This window comes from Fistularia commersonii, chromosome 22, assembly GCF_037954325.1.
Source record: "Fistularia commersonii isolate RoL2024-O1a breed Wild chromosome 22, RoL_Fcom_v1.0, whole genome shotgun sequence".
In the NCBI taxonomy this organism is placed as follows: Eukaryota; Metazoa; Chordata; class Actinopteri; order Syngnathiformes; family Fistulariidae; genus Fistularia; species Fistularia commersonii.
Window position 1 is genome coordinate 2906153 of NC_141305.1, and position 21928 is coordinate 2928080.

General features: G+C 44.1%; 2 protein-coding genes and 1 non-coding gene across 10 annotated transcripts in view; 1 reads left to right on the forward strand and 2 right to left on the reverse strand.

Annotated features, from left to right (window-relative positions):
- mamdc2a (MAM domain containing 2a) overlaps positions 1-11808 on the reverse strand; it is a 45288-nt gene extending 33480 nt beyond the window's left edge. For both annotated transcript variants that reach the window (XM_086169622.1, XM_086169623.1), the window contains exons 1-2: positions 11716-11808; positions 11496-11618 (exon numbers count right to left, since the gene is read on the reverse strand). In XM_086169622.1, the coding sequence (XP_086025748.1) occupies positions 11496-11618; positions 11716-11743 (151 nt within the window). In that variant the 5' untranslated portion in view covers positions 11744-11808. The remainder of the gene's footprint in view (positions 1-11495; positions 11619-11715) is intronic.
- On the forward strand, positions 10434-10505 carry trnad-guc (transfer RNA aspartic acid (anticodon GUC)). Its single transcript has one exon. It is a non-coding gene; the product is annotated as a tRNA-Asp (tRNA).
- A 7127-nt stretch (positions 11809-18935) lies between the features above and the next one.
- LOC147221300 (electrogenic sodium bicarbonate cotransporter 1-like) overlaps positions 18936-21928 on the reverse strand; it is a 58392-nt gene continuing 55399 nt past the window's right edge. For all 7 annotated transcript variants that reach the window (XM_086169720.1, XM_086169723.1, XM_086169717.1 and 4 more), the window contains one exon: positions 18936-19951. In XM_086169720.1, the coding sequence (XP_086025846.1) occupies positions 19834-19951 (118 nt within the window). In that variant the 3' untranslated portion in view covers positions 18936-19833. The remainder of the gene's footprint in view (positions 19952-21928) is intronic.

Here is a 21928-nt window from a genome sequence, read left to right on the forward strand (position 1 = left end):
TTGAGCAACTGCAGAGAAAACAAAATGACATTTCTGCATGCAACAAAACAATTTTTAACTCTGGAAAAAAAAACGTTGGGTTGTAGGTTATTTTTGAGCAAAACACTCAATGCCAATTTAAGTCCTTCTTGTATTTATGAAAAAAAAATCCCAATTTAAATGAACCCTTCAGCAACAAAAATGCCCTCCTCTCTGTGTGCAGAAAGAGCAACAAAAATATTTCAACACGTTTTATTTAGATGCTACAAGATCGCCATAATCTTCACATTTAAAATTACATTTTAAAAATGAACGAACTCAAAAAAATGTAATTAAATACTTGTTACTGTTAGTGGTGCGGAACGATGCTTCGGTCGAGGCTGAAAAGTGACCGCCGTTCGGACAACTGGGATTTTAGTTCCTTCACCTTTCTCTGTCTCGTCTGGCTTTTCGGTTGTATTCGGTTGTATTTTCCGCGAACGGTCCGAAAAAGCAGCTCCGCGCTACCCTTCTTTGGTATTGCGACGGTAGACCGGCAGATGAGGCCAACGCATCATGAAAAAAAAAAAAAACATTTTAAACGCTTTCTTAAGTTTAAGAGAGAAAAACCAAGGGCTAAAAATTGGAGGTAGCTTTTTGCTGCACTTCGCGCCGTCGTTTGATCTGACCGGCTGCCCTGTATATCAATCAAATATCAAACATCTATTTTTGTTAATGTCATACCATCTACCGGTATTACCCTTGCGATCGACTGGTAGATCGCGATCGACGTATTGTGCACCCCTGCCTTAACCGCTCCCCTGGCACTGGCGGGTAAATGCAGAGGTCAAAGTTAGCTGATGTCGTGCCGTACGTAAATAATAGGTATTTCTTAAATAGCGGGGATTAGTCGTGATTAGCGCTTCCACCTCATAGCAAGAAAGTCCCCGGTTGGATTTCGACAGGGGGCCTTCCTGTGTAGCCTCCATGTTTTCCCCCCAGACATATGAATGAAAGGGTGAATGGATGCGTGGGGTCTTTTCGAAGAAATACCTTTTATTGTCGCGTACAGCAAAATGTTTAACCGACTGCAGTGGATCACATTCACCCATTTTCGCTACGATGGCAGCAGCGCTACAACATGAGGCATTTGGAGATAGAGTCAAATACACAAAAGAAGTATGCTAACTGTAAACTCTTTGCGAAGCTGTGACATGCAACAGCTGGTTCCTACGGTTACGCGTCACGGCTCGCTTGGGTCACGCTAATCAGAATCCCAGATGAGCTAGTCGCCGTTCTAGCTCATCTGTAGCCGACGGCTAAGTTTTCAGTGCAAAGGGTTTTTATTGAGCTAGCGTTAAAGTTGAGCACAACCTCGGTAGGCCGATCAGAAAATCTGATAGCTCCCAGCAAAAAGAGATTCTGCAACAGTCTGAGTCACTGTCTCAAGAGTCAGGTGCGGCAGAGATGCTAATCTGTGTGTGTGTCATGCCCTTAAAATATCCTCAGACAACTAGCCTGGGCTGACCGCGTGCGGTTCCTTCCATAATAACTGTGCTCAAGATAGCGCTATGACACAAATTAGCCAAAAAAAATAATAAAAATCCTCAAGTCCGGCAGCACACAGGTGGCTTCGCTATTCTGGAAACATGAAAAATGATCTCCACGCCTGGTTGACGCTAGCCATACTAATTGCACTTTCTGCTTGGGATCTTACGCCAAACCCCGAAATAGAGTCAAATAAAAAGTCTGCTGCTCACAACCACGATTTGGCTCTAGATGCAAGAGCCTCTGATTTCCTCTCTCGGAAGTTTGTCCCAGCAGAAACGTTAGCTTTGCTGCCCAGTTTGATTTTTAAAAATTGCGCATGTGTAACCTGACGTGAAAAGTCTGCACTACCGCATCAAACGCAGCTGATCACTTCCAGACTTATGTTCAAAATAGAAAATTAATGTAAAATGAATTAACACCGCATATTATGTTATTTTTTTGCCTTTATGCTATGTCTAAACAAAATATGTGTTGCTTTTTTTTTTTTTTTTTTTATTGAACAACTGCAGAGAAAACAAAATGACATTTCTGCATGCAACATAACAATTTTTAACTCTGGAAAAAAAAAAAAAAAGAAAAAAAAAACCTTGGGTTGTAGGTTATTTTTGAGCAAAACACTCAATGCCTATTTTGGTCCTTCTTGTATTTATGAAAAAAAAAAATCCCAATTTAAATGAACCCTCCAGCAACAAAAATGCCCTCCTCTCTCTGTGTGCAGAAAGAGCGACAAAAATATTTCAACACATTTTATTTAGATGCTACAAGATCGCCATAATCTTCACATTTAAAATTACATTTCAAAAATGAACGAACTGAAAATTTTTTTATTAAATACTTGTTAATTATTTTAAAATGCCACAGGGAGCCGAATCAGAGGTGTCAAAGAGCCGTGGGTTGGCGACCCCTAGCCGTGGGCTAGGCGATGAATATGCGTTGCAAAAAATGTAAAAAAAATCAAGAGGCTTCCTTTGGTGACCACATTTGATCCGTCCCATGATGTACAAACAGGTGAGACCAATACATCATTCGTGATCTACCGGATGATAGACGTCAGCCTATCATCCTCAGTATGAAATCTGGCGCGTTCTAGCAAGCTAGCGAGTTAGCCTCCTATTTATGTCTTCTAAACTTATTGGTATAAAAATGTGTGGGGGAGCTGGATCGAGTAAAAAGACTAAAATCTATCACTTCCGTACAAAATGGGAAGTGGACTTTTTTTTTTGTTTTACTTTGTCATTTTCAAAGTGCGTTCACCTCATCTGCCGTTCTGCCACTGCGATACCGAATAAAAGAAATGTGGAGCGGCATTTTCAGACCGTTCATAAAAACCACGGCTCCGACTTCCCTCCGAAAAGTCTTAAGGGTTCATGCAGTTATGCAAGATCCACAAACATTAATTGTGTTAAGTATACTCAAGAGATAAATAAATACATATTTAGCATTTTTAGTGGAGGTAGATTATTTCCACATGGTCATTTGAAAAGTAGCTCACAAGGTGAAAAAGTTTGGGCACCCCTGATGTACAACACGTGTCTGGCGGTACCAGATAAGATAAGATAAGCTAAGATAAGCTAAGATAAGCTAAGATAAGCTAAGATAAGCTAAGATAAGAACAACTTTATTAATCCCGAAGTAAATTGTTGTGCCAGAGTTACAGAAAATATAACAGTAATAAATAATAGAAAGAAAAAGGCAGAATTAGAAATAAAAATAAACTATAAACTATAAAGTGCCTCAGTGAAACTATAAAGTGTCTTAGTAAACAAGTGATAAAACTATAAGTGTCTTAGTAACAAGTGAGGTAAGGTCCTCATCAGTGGTCCTCATCCTCTACATCGTTCATCCAGTTCTCCAAGCTCTTCCCTACTGGCTTGCAAACCCCTCGGTATGCCCGTCTCCCAACACCTACTGGACTGGAATCAAGGGTGCAAGACCTTCAAAGCTCAGCCCCCACTTGTGCCCTCCAGCTCCTGTAGTCCCCTCTTCACGAGGCCTCTGAACACCCTCCAAAAACTGCACACTTCAAAGAGAAGAACGGGAAAGAACATAATCTGTTCTGTTTACTGAAACAGAAGTGCCCTTGGGGACAACTAAAGTATCTATTTATCTATCTCTACCAAAAAAAAAAAAAAACAAACAATTATTCATTCATTCGTATAACCCTGCATTCATGATTGCAGGGGGGGCGTAGCCTAGGTCAGCTGTTAATGGGCAAGGCTTACCCTGGATCGGTCGCCTGTCAATTACTTCGAGACATACAAGTCACCCTTTCATTCACAAGTCTGGACAATTCAGGGTCTCCAATGAACCTCCAGCTTGTTTTTGGACTGAGGAAGGAGCCCGGAAGAACGTGGGGAGAACATGGGGACTCCATGCAGAAAGGCCTCCCCTGTCAGGATCCAACCAGGGAGCTTCTTACAGTGAGCCGGAAGCGCTGACCATTTCCCCTCCGTGCCGCCACCCTTAAAAAAAACCTTTGTCGATCGTAAAGAAGAATTTTCTGCATGTTTTCACAGAAGTGTATTACTACACAGAAAACTCCTGACTACTGGAAACTCCGAAATAACTATTTAGCATTACTCTTCACACAATGCCAGGAAAAGTTAGTCACAATTGCACCAGATGTTTTGCTCGACCTCATGAACTTTTCTTAAAACGTCCCTATTCATGTTTGCACATGGTGCGATGAATTTCAATAAGAAGGCATGAACTTTTTCTTTGAGAGGGAAGGATGCAAAGGAGAGAGAAAATTCGCCGTGGCAACCCCTGAAGGGAAAAGCCAAAACAAAAAGGAGGAGACGATGTGAGGCTCTCTTAAGTGGGTCAAAACATTCGAAGAGAAAACCACAATACTGCCTCAGCAGCTGTGTTTCCACAGAAAATACTGCCAGGAAGAAGGACTAGGCTGCAGCTGCTGTGGCTCTGCAGCTGGTTGAGGGTTTCCTGAAGAATCTACCATCCCAGTTCTTCACCATTTGGCTTGAAGGTGAAAATGTGTTTCAGTAAACACAGAAGGAGTTTTATGAGTGAGTGCTGTCCGTGAAATTCACTTCCAAAGACGCCGAGATACTTGAACCAGACCGGTGTATTTCTGAAAATCGGACACATGAAGCCAACTTGTTGGATCTGAAACTGATTGGACCACCCGATTGGACAGTGATTAGCCCATTGATCTGGATGATCTTGGCGAAGGGGTTTGTCCCAGAGCTCCGAGGACCTCCGTTGTTGCTTTGTGCCCCTTGTAGGACCACCCAAGGCAAACAAGTCCTAGGTGAGGGACCAGACAAAGTGTGGTTCAGATGGCGCCCTAAGATGATGAACAAATCCAAGGACACTTTGACTCGGATGCAGACTACCCACGGGGTAGTGAGCTGATTGCGACGGCCCGGTGGCCAGGTTTGAACCCGAGGGCCTGGCTGCACATAGCCAGGAAAGACAACATAAGGCCCCTTTTCCAATGGGCCCCCCGCCCATTGGAGGAGCCAAGGTGGGCAGGGTACAGTGTGAGCTAGTGGTCGGGGACACTGGCAGCCAGATGGTTATCTGTAGAAGCCGGCTCTAGGGACTTGTAACATCACCTCTATGGCAGGAAGGGGACTTAGCTGGTATGTGAAGGCCAAGGTTCGGGCTACATATCGTCGGGCTCATGTGGAGTTGGGGATTTTATTTGATATGCAGTTGAGGATCACATGTGTTTTCACTGGAAGCGCTGTCCCCATATGTGCCTAGATGCTATTTCTTGACTCCATACAAACTGACTTGGACTAAAGCAAGCTCCCAAACTCAAAATCACTCCAACATGTAGCAGCCATACCAGGCCGCTATTTGACGCTGCCTTAAATAAATTTGCCGAAACATATCGAAACCCACCCTGCTCAAATAAAGAACAAACAGCCAACACCTAACAGGGATGTTTCCCAGTGACAAAAGCAAGCATCGGGGAACCACATTTGTGACTATCTGGGAAAACAAAAAACTGACAACACAGTTTGAAAATAAATGTAAGCAAGAAGAAACTGTCCCAGTTCCAAATGCAGGACTGGTATGCTCAACCAGAGGCTCCATGCCCTTTGCATTACATCAATGGACAAAACAATTAGCTTGTACAGGAAGAGTGTGCTGCTTCCTCATCCACGAAACGCAAATGATCAGCAGAGGAACATTGGGACTGTTAATGACTTACATCTCAGATACAACAAGTACCTTTGGTAGTAGTGCTTAATTACATGTGCAAAATAATGTTGGCAAGAGTGTGTGCTGCCTCTTAGGACTTCTTCCATTAATACCGAGTTGGGTTGTGGCGCCTGTTTACAGTGAAGTATGGCCGCCTCCCCTGCTATTCATCCACAGAGCCAGCCGGACAAGATGTTGGCAGTGTCACTGCATACTATTCAAGAACAGTGGTTGTACTGTGTGTGGTAGTAGTTATGGTTCGATAGTAGTAGTGTGTAGTAAGGTCCCTGGGGGGGCTGGAGAGCCCTGGACCCGTTGCCTGCCAATCACTGCCACACATAGACATACAACCATTCATTCACATGTCTGGGAAATTTGGTCCCCAATGAACCTCCTGCATGTTATTGGACGGGGAGGAAACTGGAGAACCTGAAGGAACCCCAAACAGACACAGGGAGCACATGGAGACTCCACAAAGGAAAGCAGAAATTGAACCAGGTATCTTCTTGTAGATCTGTTCAAGGGTGTTTTTCCTCGCCGTCGGGAATTTTATGGTTCAGCATGTAATCTTACAGAGTGCGGTCAAGACCTACTATACACACCAAGTGTCAGACAATTGTTGTACCATATGACTAAAATATGACTCTACAAGGTCTGATCATTGGCACATCATAAGCCTTATAAGCCGTCTGACACGCAAAACATTCAGAAAACAAACACGGGACTCTTGAGAATGATTCAAAGCTCTCTTTTAAGCGTTGTCACTACCAATGGTGCCTCGTGTACTGTTCATGCGCTCATGTTTGGACACTCGGGACCCACAAGTGGCCCCGTTGCAATCCAACTCCATGCAGTAACTGCCAGTGTTTATGAAGACCCTTTTATACAGTACAATTCCAATGACATTACTGTTTTTTATGACTTTGTTTCACAACAACAGTTCCATCACAGTGTACCAGGGTGTGACCAGCTGACTCAGATCAGCCAAACCGATTGTAATCTCTAAGCTATAAGTCAGACAACCTTGCGATGTACCTCCTAATTACCGGCCGATGTCTTTTGAGCGTGACACGATTTTAACAAAGTCTGTTCCGTCGCCATTGCGAAAAGGCCGCGGGGTCGGGATTGGGATTTCAATGCCGTCACAAGACGCCTCGCCCACATCTGGACGCTCATCTGAAGCTGCCTGGTCAGTGCGTCTGAGAACGTTCACGCAGCACTACGCCGCTCCGGAGCAGATGTTTGGCTGCGCTTCAGCCGTAAAAGCGAAGTGGCGATTTTGATATAACACAAAACGCTAGCATGCTTTGACTAATTAAGGTCAACAGTGAAGGAAATCCAACCGCTTCAATGTATATTGACTCATCCATCAGGGTTGCACAATGTCCTTGACGCCTCAGAGGCCTGTTTGAAGCACCAAAGATTGCACCTTCATTATCCTCCGCTGGTAAATTTCCATCTGACCACTGGGAAGACCCCGCGGTGTGCGCTCGGGATTATAAACCTCATGCGACTGTTTACATTACCTCATTAGCTGACGCCGTTCCAACGTGAATCTGAAACCCTGAACCTCTTGGACGGGGGCTTCCAAGTTCTGATTGTGTGACCGACAAACACCTGATATTATCGAGGAATGCTTTTAACTCGAAACCGTCTCTCGGTTCCGACAAAAAATAAGCGGTGCGGCTGACGTATTGGGTGAAAGATGGCTCGACGGAACGTCGGGCCATCTGCTCGGCGGCTGTTGCTAAAACCTTTGTCCCATCCATTACGATGTATTTGACGGGCCGCTTGTTAGCAGCTGCCGCGAAAAGAAGCAGCTGTTCCGATCAAAGGGAAAGCAAAGCCGACGTCACTCGACCAGATTCGTAGGGAAAAGCTGAGCAAACAGGTGTACCACTACAACATGCCGTTTCCTTTCCAGCCGCCGTTGCATACCAGACCGGAAGAGACACCAGAGATGCTGCTGTATGCTTGCCAGGCCTGTCGTAGGTGCACTTCCTGTCATGGCATAATAACACACCCAAGGGCACTTTGGCTCAGGATGCAGGCTACCTATAGGGTAGTGACCTAAGCCAGCGCCTCTAGGCCAGAGTTGAACCCGAGGGCCATAAGAGGCAACATGTGCCCCTTTTCTAATGGGCTCCCCACCAATGGGCACTACAGCGAGTGCAAACATCCACAATAGTAGCAATTGAGTACTTGTATAGCCAAACAGAGAGTTGGAGTTCCAGGGTGGCTGTAGCTCCAATTGGAAGGTTGGCCATACCATTCCTTGTCTTCACGCCAAAGTGTCCTTGGCCAAGAACCCCGAGGTGCTACCGATGGTGTGGTGAAACAGAAAAGTATAAAAGGGTTTCCATGCGTGGAGACCCTGAGAAGGGCGGGTGAAACCCAAGAGAATGCAGACCGGGAGTCATGCCAGTGGGAGTCCTCAAGTTGGCCATTGTTGTTACGGTCGAACCGGCCACGCATGGAAATCGACTGCAACCTCAGCGTGCATTCCCCGTCCTCCAAAGTGTTGCTCCAAGGAGACGGAAGTGTTTCAAGGCATCCGTGTTCGGGCCTTCTCGTGAAAGGCAACTGAAGTTTTTGGCTTTCCCTGAACGAGGTGACCGAACGGCAGCTTCTTCTCAGAAATCTCCGCCCGCGAAGGACTCACTCTACACCTGGATTGGAGCGAGATCCTTCTTCAATAGGATACAGATGTTACTCTCTCCCGTGGGGTTTCATTCACACAACACGATCTGCCCTCCGTCACTCCTTGCTCATCTCCTCCTCTGTTGCCGCCCTTAAATGTATCCTGTCTCTCACATTGAAGATACACCAGAGGTAACATGGGCGCTTTCGAGAAGACTTGAGGACACAACGTCCATTCATGCCGTACGTGTTGCCAGACCCGTCGCAAGCATGACAACGCAAAGTTTGTTTTTAATAACGGCTGCGAAATGGACTGTATTTCCTGAAATTAAAGCTTCCGAACGGACGGAGCCGCTTCCATTTTCCGCAACACGGTCTGGCAACCGTATTTCAAAAACCTCTTTCATAACGTATCTCCTCAAGTAACAGAAAAGCTAACATGTATGATTTTCATCTCTGGATTTTATATCACGGCAGGATGCATGAGCCGTTATTACGGCGCCAACCTTGTCTGTTTAGCTGTTTAAGAAAGCCGCTCCACGAGTCAATGTTCGACCTCCCGGTGTCAGCGGTTCACCGCTAAATCCAGAATTTTCGTATTTCCTTCCTGCTAAATGTAGCCTGGGCTCCTGAATTCTTTATTTGTGAGCGTTATCGTTTCTGTTACGGAAAAAGAGGGACTCGAGCCCAGTGCATTCTGTCCATTTTAGGTATTCTAACCTTTACTTTTCTGCTGACGGACAATGTTTTTGGAAAACAGGAGGTGATCTGTAATAAAAGCCCACTCGACGACGGGTCGTGAGATGCCGATCTGACCGGGTACGAGTCAAACCTCCGGAGTTGAGGTGGAAACGAGAAGAATGAGGAGAAGAATGGCTAAGTGTGGAAAAACAGTTGGTTTCTCCCGGGATAATGAGTCCGGTGCTAAAGGAGTCACCACAATGGCATGTCGGAGGGGGTTTGACAGCAGCAAGTGCTTGGCTAGCTGTATTTTATATAAAGACGATAAAAATAACTCATCAAGCCTTAGCTCTCGCAGATGTATAGACATGGAAAAAAAAAATAAACAGAAAATAAATGATCTCACATGGTCCTATTGATCATCCCCTGCAGCTTAATGGGTCATTCATGCAGAGCGCGAGGCCTCGCTCGGCGCAGTCCGGAGGTGGGAACAGATAACAAAACAAACAAAAAAAACTGTGTTTCTGCTCCAGTGATAATCCCGGATTAAATTCTGGAGGTGTCGCCACCTCCGGCGCTGGAGGATTGAGGCGTTCGTTGGCTAACTTTGCTACTTTTAGCCTCTGTCTCTTAGAATAAGTCGAAGCAAGCCTTTCTGCAGAACGGTATGTGGCCTTGCAGAGAACCCAGTGTCATAACTTACCTCTAAAGAGGACTTTTATATTATCATTAGCAGCATTCCAGATATACCGAGCTGATTATCCCTGCGGCGAGTCGCCGTTTGATCAAAAGCACGCCGGGGGGAAGAAAAAAAACAAAACATTAAAATCAGCGTGAAATATCGGCGGAAGGATGCAAGCGAGGTAAGCAGGGAGCGGCGAGCAGGTTAATCCGCCCGTGCGCAACCCCGGAGACAGATGTTGTAAACATTAGCTCGGGGTCGGAGGTCGCCGCGCTGTACGGCAGCCTCCTCCACGGCGGAGGCCGTACGGCGCTTCAACTGCCTGATATCGACGGGAAAGAGGGGGGCGATACCTGCGGCGAGAAAGGAACTCGTCTGTGGAGGTTCTCAGTCGTCCAAGTCACGGGGAATTCTTGTCAAAATCTTCTCGTCATGGCAACTGGACTTTAATTTCTTCACTTGAAGACATTTCGCCCCCTCATACCAGAGGCTTCTACAGTTCTAATGACCTATGGGGAGTTTCCAAAATACAACTTCCAGGTTTTTGGGCGGGTAGTTTATGGTAGCTTGTTGCGTAAGAGTTGACCTGCAGAAACTAGGTGTCAGGGACACTCATGGGGGTGTCGAGCAAATATAATGGGATTATCTGGACAAGAGTGCAGCGCTCCCCAAAGGTCTTTAGAACTTGACAACGATCAACCGGTAAAGAAAGTTTCTCCATTTTGATGATTCCTGATGCAACTTTCAGTCCTCGTTAGTATAGTGGACAGTATCTCCGCCTGTCACGCGGAAGACCGGGGTTCGATTCCCCGACGGGGAGAAAAAAAGCCAATACTTTTTGTTTGGGTGACGGTTGAGGAAGAGCAATCGACTCTGGAACCGAACATTCCTGGTTCCTCCTAGTGTTGTTGAGCAAGACACTGAACCCTGAACTGCTCCCCCTTCTTAGAACGGAAGGCTTCTTCAGGTCTAATGACCTATCGGGAGTTTCCAGATATAAGTGCCAGTTTTTTGGGGTAGCTTGTTGGTAGCTTGTTGTGTAACTGGAAGAGTTGATCTGCAGAAACTAGATGTAAGAGGGGGTTCTTATGCTAACAAGGGTGTCGTTCGTTGGAACAAAAGAGCAAACTTTGCGGGATTATCTGGATCGGAGTGTGAAAAGGTGAAGCTAAACAAGAGTGCAGAACTCCCTATAGCTCATTACCACTGAAGAAGCCTCTGGGATGAGGTGTGAAACGTCTTAAAGCGCAAAAATTCAAGTGCAGTTGCCAAAACAAGAATTAACCAAAGGGAGCAACCTGAAAGAAGGGTCTTCATTCTGATGGTTGATTGTTAGTATAGAGGACCGCATGTCTCGCGGAATGCAAGGGTTCACAAGAGAACAGTGCAAGTATTTTGGTTTTGGAAAAGGAAAAGGAAAAGCAATCGCCTTCGGAACTGAACATTCCCGGTTCGATTCCCGGCTCCTCCTGGTGTTGTTGAGCAAAACGCTGAACCCCTAACTGACTAATGGCTCAGGCTTCACCCAAGATAAGTTAAATACAGAGAATCATTTCCCCATGAGGGATTAATAAAGTATAAAATAATTCAATTTGAGCCTCAGCACTAAGGTGACTCCACTGTGTGGAGATTTTTTTTTTGTTTTTAAACACCTTTGTCCCCTTCCAACCCAAGCATCCTTCTACCGTCCATCCCTCTGCTCTACTTTTTTTTCTTTAAAAGGACAATTGTGACATATTCATTGGAAAACCAGACCAACCTTTGCAGGAAGTTCTCGCCAAAAAAAAAAAAGCCCACGGGACGCACCTACCTTCTTCATTCATGGTCCAGCTTCCGTATCCAGGGTCCGAGGTGTAGCCACAGGTGCCCAGCTCGAAGCTGCAGGATCCGGCCAGCAGCTGCAGCTGGGCGGCCGCTCCGAGGAGCAGCACCGCTGCGAGGAGAGCACAGACAGGCATGAGAGTCCGGCCAGGACCGCGGGGAGGCTCGGAGAAGGAAAACAAAAAAAAAAAAAAGGGACGCTTAATCACCCTGGAGGACGAGGAGGACGGGATGCATCCTGCACACTCGGAGCTCCGCGGGACAATGCTGGCACCGCCTCGCTGCTTTCACATGGTGTTCCCTGCGATGCAGCGGCCATCCGGTGGATGGATGATCCGGGGGGGTGGAGGAGGAGGAGGAGGGGCCGCCGAGCCCTGCTGATGCCCGGGGCAAAAGTTTGCAAGAAGAAGGTCAGATTGACTGAGAAAAGCCAAGCGTTTTGGATGTTTAAGATAAGATTTTATTGATCCCCATTGGGGAAAGTCGTTTATCATGACAATATCAATAAATACGAGACAGTCTTTTTTTTTTACTCTTGTTGATTTCAGCATACTCGCATCCTGCCTATTTTTAATTATTTCTTTTATTCTTGTAATCGCTATAGTCACTATGATGTAGTTTAGTTTTGTTGTTGTCCAGTCTCACCCTAATTGTCTTTTTCCTGCCATCCATTATCCTTGATGTTGTTGTTCTCTCTGCTATCCTTTTATTTCTCTTTAATTTTTCTTCTAATTGTCTCTCTATTTATATTCATATTTATTCACATTTGTAACTGTTACGCTGCTGTGACAAAAGAGTTACTCCTATGGGGATCAATACATTTTATTATTTTAATTAAAAGGACAAAGGCAGTAAGAAATGACAGCAAGGATAAAAATAAGCAGGATGAGAATAAATAACAAGGGTGAAAAAAAATTGGCAAGGATAAAAACAGATAAAACAATGATATATAATAATCTGTAAAAACACAGATTAAACAGGAAATAATAGGTGATGTGCGGTGAATCATATTTACAAATATATGAACCCTACAGAGTAGCTTATTCACAGAATAAACTGAAGAGGCGCAAGAAGAATCCCTGGAATCTCGCGCGCCCCCTATAGTGAGGCAGGACAACTGCGTGCCTCACCTAGTGGCTCTTTGCAGCCGTTTCATGATCGCTCAGCGTAAGAAACTAGTAACATACATACAATTGTTGACAAAAAACACTGTACGTTGGAGATGTAGTTCATATAGTAAACGTGTAGAAACATTTTAATAGCAGCAATACGGTCTTGGTGCAGAGCATGTCGGCCGTCATTGCGCAATTTACGTTGAGGCTCGACAGTCCGTTGCCTCACCGAACTTCTCATCTCAGTATTTGAACAGTTAATGTGAAAATCCAGCCATTTTGAATTAAAAAGTGGTGAAGTTCAATTAAAAATACATTTATAGTGCAAATCACTGATTAATATAACCATTCAACTCTTTTTTTTCCCCATTTTCTATTTGTCCTTGGGAAGCAAGGCACGGCCTTTCCTTCTGCCCCTGACAGCACGGCACTGCTTCACATTGTTGATTCAACATTCAAAGTGTTTATTTTCATGCGAGCGCTCTGGAAACGTGTTTCTCTGCACAATGAAAGTCGAGATACGTATTGAGAGATAAAATACATACAAAAACATCTGCACCTGCTGCTCTTTTGCACTTCTGGTTTAATAGCAAACTGCATTTCGTTGCAACGAATGTAACGCTTTGTCCAATTTTTAGATAAATCAGATCCCCCCCGCCTCCATAGAAGACCTCAGGTTCTTATTTTAAAAAAGGACTTTTCCCAGTTTGTTACTGGAATCAGGATTGTATTGTCCCGTGTAAATATTTCATTAAATATCACCCAAAAAGGGTGAATAAAGCGCTAACTGTCACCCCTGCAGGCCAGCGAGCCTCTAAAAACTGATTTGCCACCGCGGTCATTTTGAAAACACCCCTTTTCATTTGCGTTTCGGACCAAATCCGCCGAATCCAAACCCGCCACCCGAAACCTCCAGGACTATTTTCAAAAGTTCAGCCTTTGGCTGCAGGAACGACAACACCGGCATCTGATGTTCCTTTGGACTTTCAAAGATCAAAATGGGTTGGTTTCAACGACTCTTTGCAAAATGGATCCACCAATAGCGGCTGCGGTCTGAGGAACTTTGGCCAGATAAGAGTTTATCGATCCCACGACGGGGAAAATTCAATTGTGACGGCGGCGTTAAACAGTTAAACAGTAGAACCTCTGCTTGAGAATTGAAGTCGTTCTTTGACTCCGTTCGCAAACCGAATCAATGTAAACCCAATGATTGGTTCTCCAGCAAAAAAACAAACTGGATGCTTTTATATTTTTGATGGGTTCATTTGTGGCAAAAATACAGAGAGGAAGTAAAGATAACCTTAATTATTGCTGCATTTCTGGTGTTCTTGCTCTTCTTGCCAGCACTTGTACTCTGCGTTTCCTTCACTAAATCAGCAAAAGTAAAGCCTTCTGGCAAATGAAACGCTATCTCCGGCCCGCTGCCTGTCATTAATCCAAACTAACAATAACTTTTCTACTTCTAAGACTTCAGACCTTTGCTTCGTTGGTGTAGACGCCCCCTTTAGCCACATCAGCCGTCTTTAGCGCAGCTTTGCTCTTCAGGATCGCACAGATGGTTGACTTAGCCGTGTCCTAGCGCTTGGCGAGATCTGTAACTCTCAGATTTAGCTATTATTTCCTTCTTCAGATAGACTTACTCTTACCATGAGCACCTAAACCATTTTGGGACCCATAATGGCGGCTAGCTTGTTGAAGAAAGCGCAAGAAAAGTGTTTTAACATGAGATCGCGACAATGAACGACGTAAAGAACGCCGTGTTTGCGCACCACGGGTTGTTAGCAGGGTGAAACTAAACCAAAAACCGGTTTGTGGACGGATTTGTTCGAGATTAGGGCGTTCAGAAGCCGAGGTTCATCTGTAATAAAAAGGATATAGATACAAATAAACAAAGACGATGTACAACATGTGTGAAACTCAAAGCCCGTAGGCCAAATATGGCCCGCCATGTCATTTTACTTGGCCTGCAAGATCGTCTTAAAGATCTTATTGTCTTAAAATAAAGAAGTCAAACCCGTGCATTAATCACAAACTACATTTCCCACGATTCGTGCCGATCACGTTACTTGCAAAGTGACAGAATCCCGCTGTTAGATCGCAGTGTATCCACATCAAGTCCCACATCCCAGGACTGCAGATGGACATTAGCTATAAGCTACAATCTGGTACAAACATCTCTGCCTCTGTGCTTAATGTAATTGAACACTGTCCTAATAAACTTCTAAACAAACAAACATGTGGAATTGAGTAATACAAATGATCCCTAAATATCCAGGAAGTTGATGCAGATGAAAATTTGTTTCAAGAAAGATGGGAAGGCGAATACATGCTTGTGTTTTTTGTGATGAGGCAGCATGTATTGTCAAAGAGCACAATCTACGTCGGCATTTTAACACCAATCACGGAGCTAAGTATGCTAAAGTTAGCCTTCCAGAATAACAACAAACTGTGCAAGAATTAAAAGCCAAACTACGACGGCAGCAGAACGCGTTCACGAAAGCCGCGTCCAAAAACACTGCGGCATTGAAAGCTAGCTTTGGATCTGAGCGACTAGCAAACAATTTTTTTTATATATGGTTACATGTAGCCCTTTGAGGGCAACCATTTACCAACTTTCTCATCTGCCCAAGCTAGGGAGGGTCTGGAATGAACCTCCTGGATGTTCTTGGACCGCAGGAGGAACACGGAGCGTCCACGCAGAACGCGGGAATCCGTCCGAGGACGTTCTCACCGTTACGATCTCTTCCGTCAGTTACAGCTCAAGTCGTACTGGGCTAGCATTTTAAGTTCCTCCAAGAAATGACCTCACCGAGCAGAAACATCAACGCTCATTGGATTAAAATGTGGATATTAAAAGGCTTTATTGAAAATTCGGTGAATCAGAGGTTTGTAGTTTTTAGCGATCCTATAATGACTGGAAAATAGCACGTCAGCTATCATTAGCGAGCGTCTCCTAGGCACGTTTGCTTTATTTTCCTCGAGCCTCCACGGGCTTAATGACTGACACATTTATAGACTTCGGGAAGGAATTAAATACACATGATGATTTTGTAATCAATAAAAAAAAGAAACTCCCAGGTGAAATAATGACCTGGCAGTGTTTAAGTTACAACCATCCCGCACGTTTCTATTGTTATGTATGTTTGGTTGCTAAAGGCTACATATGTGATCGATTAGATCTACAGTTATTAATCATCGATTTCTGAATTGCTCTGAGCCGTATGTAATCCTCACGTTGAACATTTTAAATCACCAATAACATCGAGCCTTATTGTGGCTCGTGTTAACTGACAGGCTAACAGCTAACACGATGCCAAAGTGAGACATAAAACCTCTCATATGGAGAAATGCAACAAAAAAAAAAAAAAAAAAAAAAAAAAAAAAAAAAAAAAAAAAAAAATCGCAGATTTGGACTTTTTGCAAGGCCTCCGCTGACCGTCCTGCATGTTTCTGGACTTTGTGAGGAAACCCGGTTGAACCGGCGCAGACTCGAGGGAGAACATGGAGCCTCCAGACAGAAAGCCCTTATGGAGGCGGAAGCGCGAACCGCCGCGCCGCCCTGAAGTGAGTTACCATTTGGCTAATAGTCGATGACGGCGACGCCTACCTGCTAAAACCATTTCCCAGCGACTCACGGGATGCAAGAGGATCCACACACAAGGTCGCCGCTGGTCGGATAAAACTGAAGCATCAGCTCGTAGGTATGCACGCCGTCTGACACGGCGTGCACGAGGTCCAGGCCTTTGCGTATATATTCCACATTTAAACATTTCTGCTTCAGGTTTAAATCAAGGCCAACGGCAGTTCATGATACATAATTAAAATCTAATACAGGCATAAGGGGCACCATGAATGACTTCTAGATGTTTTATCGGTCACACACACACACACACTTTATTTCTGGATGATGTCAATTCTGTGATTCTTGCGCTCACACGGAAATTATGGATTTACGTCCATGAAACCTCAATAACCAATCATGCATGCATGACCCTTAAAATGAGATTTTGGGGGTCTGTTCGTATATAGCTAAGTCTCAAGCTAAAGAAAATAAAAATAAAAATGATGCTTCTCCGAACGAAACTTCCATTATCTAAACTCCTGCAATTTCCTGCTTTAAAATGAGAGTGATTTTTGAAAATACACAGGAAGCGTGCAGAGCGCTCAGGGCTTCACAGCTGACCACTGTGGAAACATATTACACATCTGGACATGGTTATATTTAAAAAAGAAGCATCACAACACCAGGAGTCTGCTCCCGCTTACCGAGCGGAGGAAGGCCGGCATCACGGTTTGCAGCACCGGCATCTGAAGGTTTGAGGGTCCTCCTGATGACACCTGACCTTTGACCCCGACCCAACAGAGAGGTCTTTTAGCAGCTACAAGCGCTAACTTTTGGAGAACATTCCCTCATCTGCACATACATCTGCTTATATGGTGTTAAAACTATTATAACCAACATGCATGCAAACTGCAAACCCGTCCTCCAGAATACTGACCTGCCGGATTCAGGGACTTTTCGTTTCCACGGCAACAAAGGTGGGATATCAGGGCTCCAAAAGCAGCGCGGATCTTATATTTGGGGTCCTCATCCGAATACGTGGAAGTCCAAGTAAACTCCTGATTGTTGCAGTGGGTTCAGGTGAGCGCGGTTAAAAGTGATTGACAGCAGGTGTGTGTGTGTGTGTGTGTGTGTGTGTGAGAGGATTCCGGACGACGAGCGGCGTTGCAGCCGAGTAGAGGCCGCGGTTTTCTGGAAACTGCCATTAGCGTGCATTTTGGTGTAGGCTCTGGTGATGGCGTGAAGAAAGTACATCGGAAACATCTGCAAGGTTGTTTAATCCAAACCGGAGCGTTCCTGCAATTCGGCTTTTCCAGAGAACCCCTTCAAACGCCCCGCCACAAATCTTTTGTTATGCAGATGTGGACGTTCACACACACACACACACACACACAGCAGAGGAGCATCGCCCATCCTGTTGCTTTGGACCTTTCTGGCGTTTTTCATAAAAGCGTTCCTGTTCAGGCCCGAGCGTTTGTCGGTTTCGGCGGATGGTTGATACCAATATTTGGAAAGGTCGCGTTTTGTATCTGCTGCGTTCGTATCCGTCGAAGCCTCGGTCAAATTCTACGACCATCTTAAATTGGGTCGTGTGTTTCTTTTATCAGTTATTGACTCATATATACATATATGTGCCTATATCCACATACTTACAGGACTGTCTCAGAAAATTAGAAAATTGAGATAAAGTTCTTTATCTTCTGTAATGCAATTACAAAAACAAAAAATGTCATACATTCTGGATTCATCATTACAAATCAACTGAAATATTGCAAGCCTTTTATCATTTTAATATTGTTAATTATGGCTTACATCTTAAGAAAACTCAAAAATCCTATCTCAAAATATTAGTAATTTTTGCTTTGTAATTGCATTACAGAAGATAAAGAACTTTATCACAATATTCTAATTTTCTGCGACAGAGTGTGTGTGTGTGTATGTATTTGTATGTATGCATGCATATAAAATAAAAGGGACCACTAAAATAACACATCCTAGATCTGAATTAGAAATATTCTTATGAAGTACTTTGTTCTTTACATAGTTGAATGTGCGGACAACAAAAACACACAAAAATGATCAATGGAAATCAAATGTATGAACCCATGGAGGTCTGGATTTGGAGTCGCACTCAAAATGAAAGTGGAAAAACACACGAACATTGATGTAAATGTCCTTAAAACAAATCAAAATGAATCAGTGTCGCCTCCTAAGTGAACAATTTGATATATATATATATGCATATGTGTGTGCATATATATGTGTATATTTATGTATATATACATATATACATATGTATGTGTATTGAATTGTCCAGTTGGTGAATGAAAAGGTGAATGGTTTCTTTATGCATGTGAATGTTTTATGTCTATATAAAGTGTGAATGGTTGTATAATAAACACTTGGAATCCTTGAAAAATACAAATAGTTAGAAATAATTAGTATGCTTATTGATCGGTTGGTTGGTTGATTGATCTCATGTTTCTTCTCCCTTGGTTCCTGTTTAGAGGTACAACAATGAACGAAGAGCGCCCCCTAGTGGACAGGGTGTGCAATGTCAGATCAACCGCCTGCAGAACCGGATGTTTTACCCACTTCCACGGAAAACACTTGCAATGTTTCATCTTTTTGGACCTAAAATAAGCCTGCAGTTTGACACTCTTGTTATCTTCATCTTCAAGCGGGCGTTAAAGGCGAGCTCGAATTGAATTTTAACCCTCACGCTCGGAAACACAACACACTCCAAACACAACGACCGATTTCACTTGGACATTTATTGAATCTGACAGCAGCTGACGTGGAATATTTGAAAGGTACCGAGTCACTGCATGCAGCCGACACCTCCTCGCCGGCGTGTTATTATGGTATGGATTTCAGTCCGGACCGATCTCTTATAAGCCACTTAGGTAAAGTAGTTTGTGCAGCACAAGCACTTAAATGATATGCATTCCTACAGTAGTTAGTTTTGAAGTTTTGGCTGAGGAAGAAAAAAAAAAGACTTAAAAAATCAAATAATTACATCCCCCGGAAGTGTTTTCTACCCACGAGAAAAAAAAAAAAATATGAAAAAAGGTTACCGACACACACACTCATGCACGCACATGCACGCACACACTCATAATCATTAAAAAAAAAAAAGCAAATAGAGATAACTGATTTAATTTAACAAAAAAAAAAAAAAAAAAGGGAACACAGAGTGAAAGAAGAAGGTTCGGAAAACGAAAAGCGAATCGGAAATAAAAACGGGGTCATCCAGAGCGACGGGGGGACAATCACCTCCACGTCGGGGGGGGGGGAAGAAAGTATCAAAAAAGACGAAAAAAAAAAGAAATCAACCGGCGGCGTTCGTTCATCCAGAGCTTTGAGTCTAAAATAAGAGGTAGAGCTATAAAAAAATTTTCCTGCTACAGGAAAAACCTTATTCCAGTAATTTGATTTTATATAAAACTTCAGACAGACGATATATTCATATATATGTATATATATATATGTATATATGAAAAGAGTGGGGAGGGCCAGGGAGGGGTTGCATAGAAACAGAGGTTAAAGGGGTTAGAGCGATCAGTGGTGATGAGACGGGAGGGGGGGGGGGGGGGCGTTGCCTTGGAAACCATTAAAAAAAAATAAAATTGAGTATGGAGAGGGGTTTGGCTCTACAGGGACGTCTCCGACCCTCTGCTCTTCCAGTAGATGGCGCCGTCGTCGTCGTCGTCGTCCGGGTCCATGTCTATTCTAATCTGAGGCACGGTCTTCAGCGGACTCATCTCGGGGCTGGAACGTAAACAAGGGAAGGACAGGGGCGAGATGGGGGGGGGTCAAAGGTTAATCCCGGATGATGAACGACGCTTTCGTTGTTTTCATTAATCTGCTCGTAATCTGCTAATCTGCCGCACATCCAAAGGCAGTTAGCGGTAGACTATTATTTACCTTCCTGTTTTAACGCCATGTTCCGCAACACGTGTGCGCGATGAAAGCTAACAACCGACCGCCAGGTTACTCGTTCGTATCCTAAAAGTGAGTCGCTTTACCGCTTTTGGGTCCATGAACGCGTCACACACACACACACACACACAAAACGAATAACACCACCCACTCTCTGGGGTTATTCGAGCACAAAGGGAATTGGTTTCTGCTTTAGTGGGACAGGATTATTTTTAAAGAAGGGGCGGGCTGAGGTGGCGGCGGTGGAGGGTGACATCAATATTACATCAAATATGAAGAGGCCTCCAGATTGATCCCTGCTGAACCCCGGCAAAAACCTCCCCCTCTGAGGTGAACGCCTCACATTTGAGATTAAAAGACGACGTACGAGGCCCCGCTCCGGATTATCCACGGTCGTGCGATCGGCGCCTCCGGGTTTGGCTTTTTAGAAAAAACCCCGGCCGTTATCGGTTCTCACGAGATACGCCGCGCGGTAATGGTTGTCACAAAATGGTTGAATTACTGTAGATAAAACATTGACAACATTTTATTACCGTTAATTTGATGAATAATTACAATTAATCACATGGGTATAATTAATCATAACAATAAGGTTTAATTATGCCAAGACACATAAAAAAAGGCAAGAATCATATAAGTTATTAAGATTATAAATTAATGAATAACTGAGTCGGACTTTGTCGTATGGCAGTATAGCTAATATCAGAGGCGCCTCTGCTAATCTGGATAAAGGGAGTGCATGTAAATTACGACAAAGTGTAACCAAATTGACCAAATTTTTTCTGTTTTGGCCTATTTTTAAAAGTTGCGTCCTGCAGGAAGCTCTGGTGGGCAGCATGGATCGCCTCACAGATGCTAATCCCTGAACGGAAGCGACTCTTTGCTTCCGGAGAGGCTAATCTCGTTAAGATAAACCTCGTTTGTCCGAGTCGAGGGGAATCGATAGAAAGGAAATGCTGTTTATCCGCCGCTGCTCCAATGATCCTCTCTGACCTTTAAAGTTCAGACTTGCGTTGTGCTACGTAGCTTCTTAGCTCGCTAACAGCCTCCCATGACTATTCTGCAAAATATAACACAACATACTCCTGCATCCTCCTCTCTTTTTCACCAATTCTTCTTTTGCGCGACGAGAAATGGCTGCGTGACAACGACCAGAAAAAAAACCGAATCAACCTGCTATAATCCTGTATATTAAGTCGAGCTTCTGTGATTGAATTTCTGTTGCTCTTCCTCTTTTCCCCCTTTTTTCCCCAAAAGAATCTCACCAAAGACACTGGTTGTTGTATTTGTTTTGGGGTATTTAAATTAATTTTAGCTAGCTTGTAGGCTAAATGCTTGGGCTGATGTGTCACCCGACTCGGACAAGCTTCTGGAAAAAGACGGATGTAATTTAGAGAGAAATATCTCACAAAATCTGCCATACAGATTCTCATCTTCCTTTAGCTAAAAATGCAAATGCAGAAAGTCTGCGTTGCTAGCATTAGCAGTGCGCTACCTATTGGACTCCAAAACTAAAACAAACACTAGCTGCTAGCTCAGAGAGTGTACTGGCTAAATTAGCATCTTTGAGGTATCCCAGCACTTCTGTGCGCGCACACACACACACACACACAAACACACACACACACACACACACACACACACACACACACACACACACACACACACACACACACACTTGTACACTTGTATTCAACCTGCTATAACCTGCTATTGGACTGCAAAACTAAAGCAAACACTAGCTGCTGGCTCAGTGAGTGTACTGGCTAAATTAGCATCTTTGAGGTATCCCAGCACTTCTGTGTT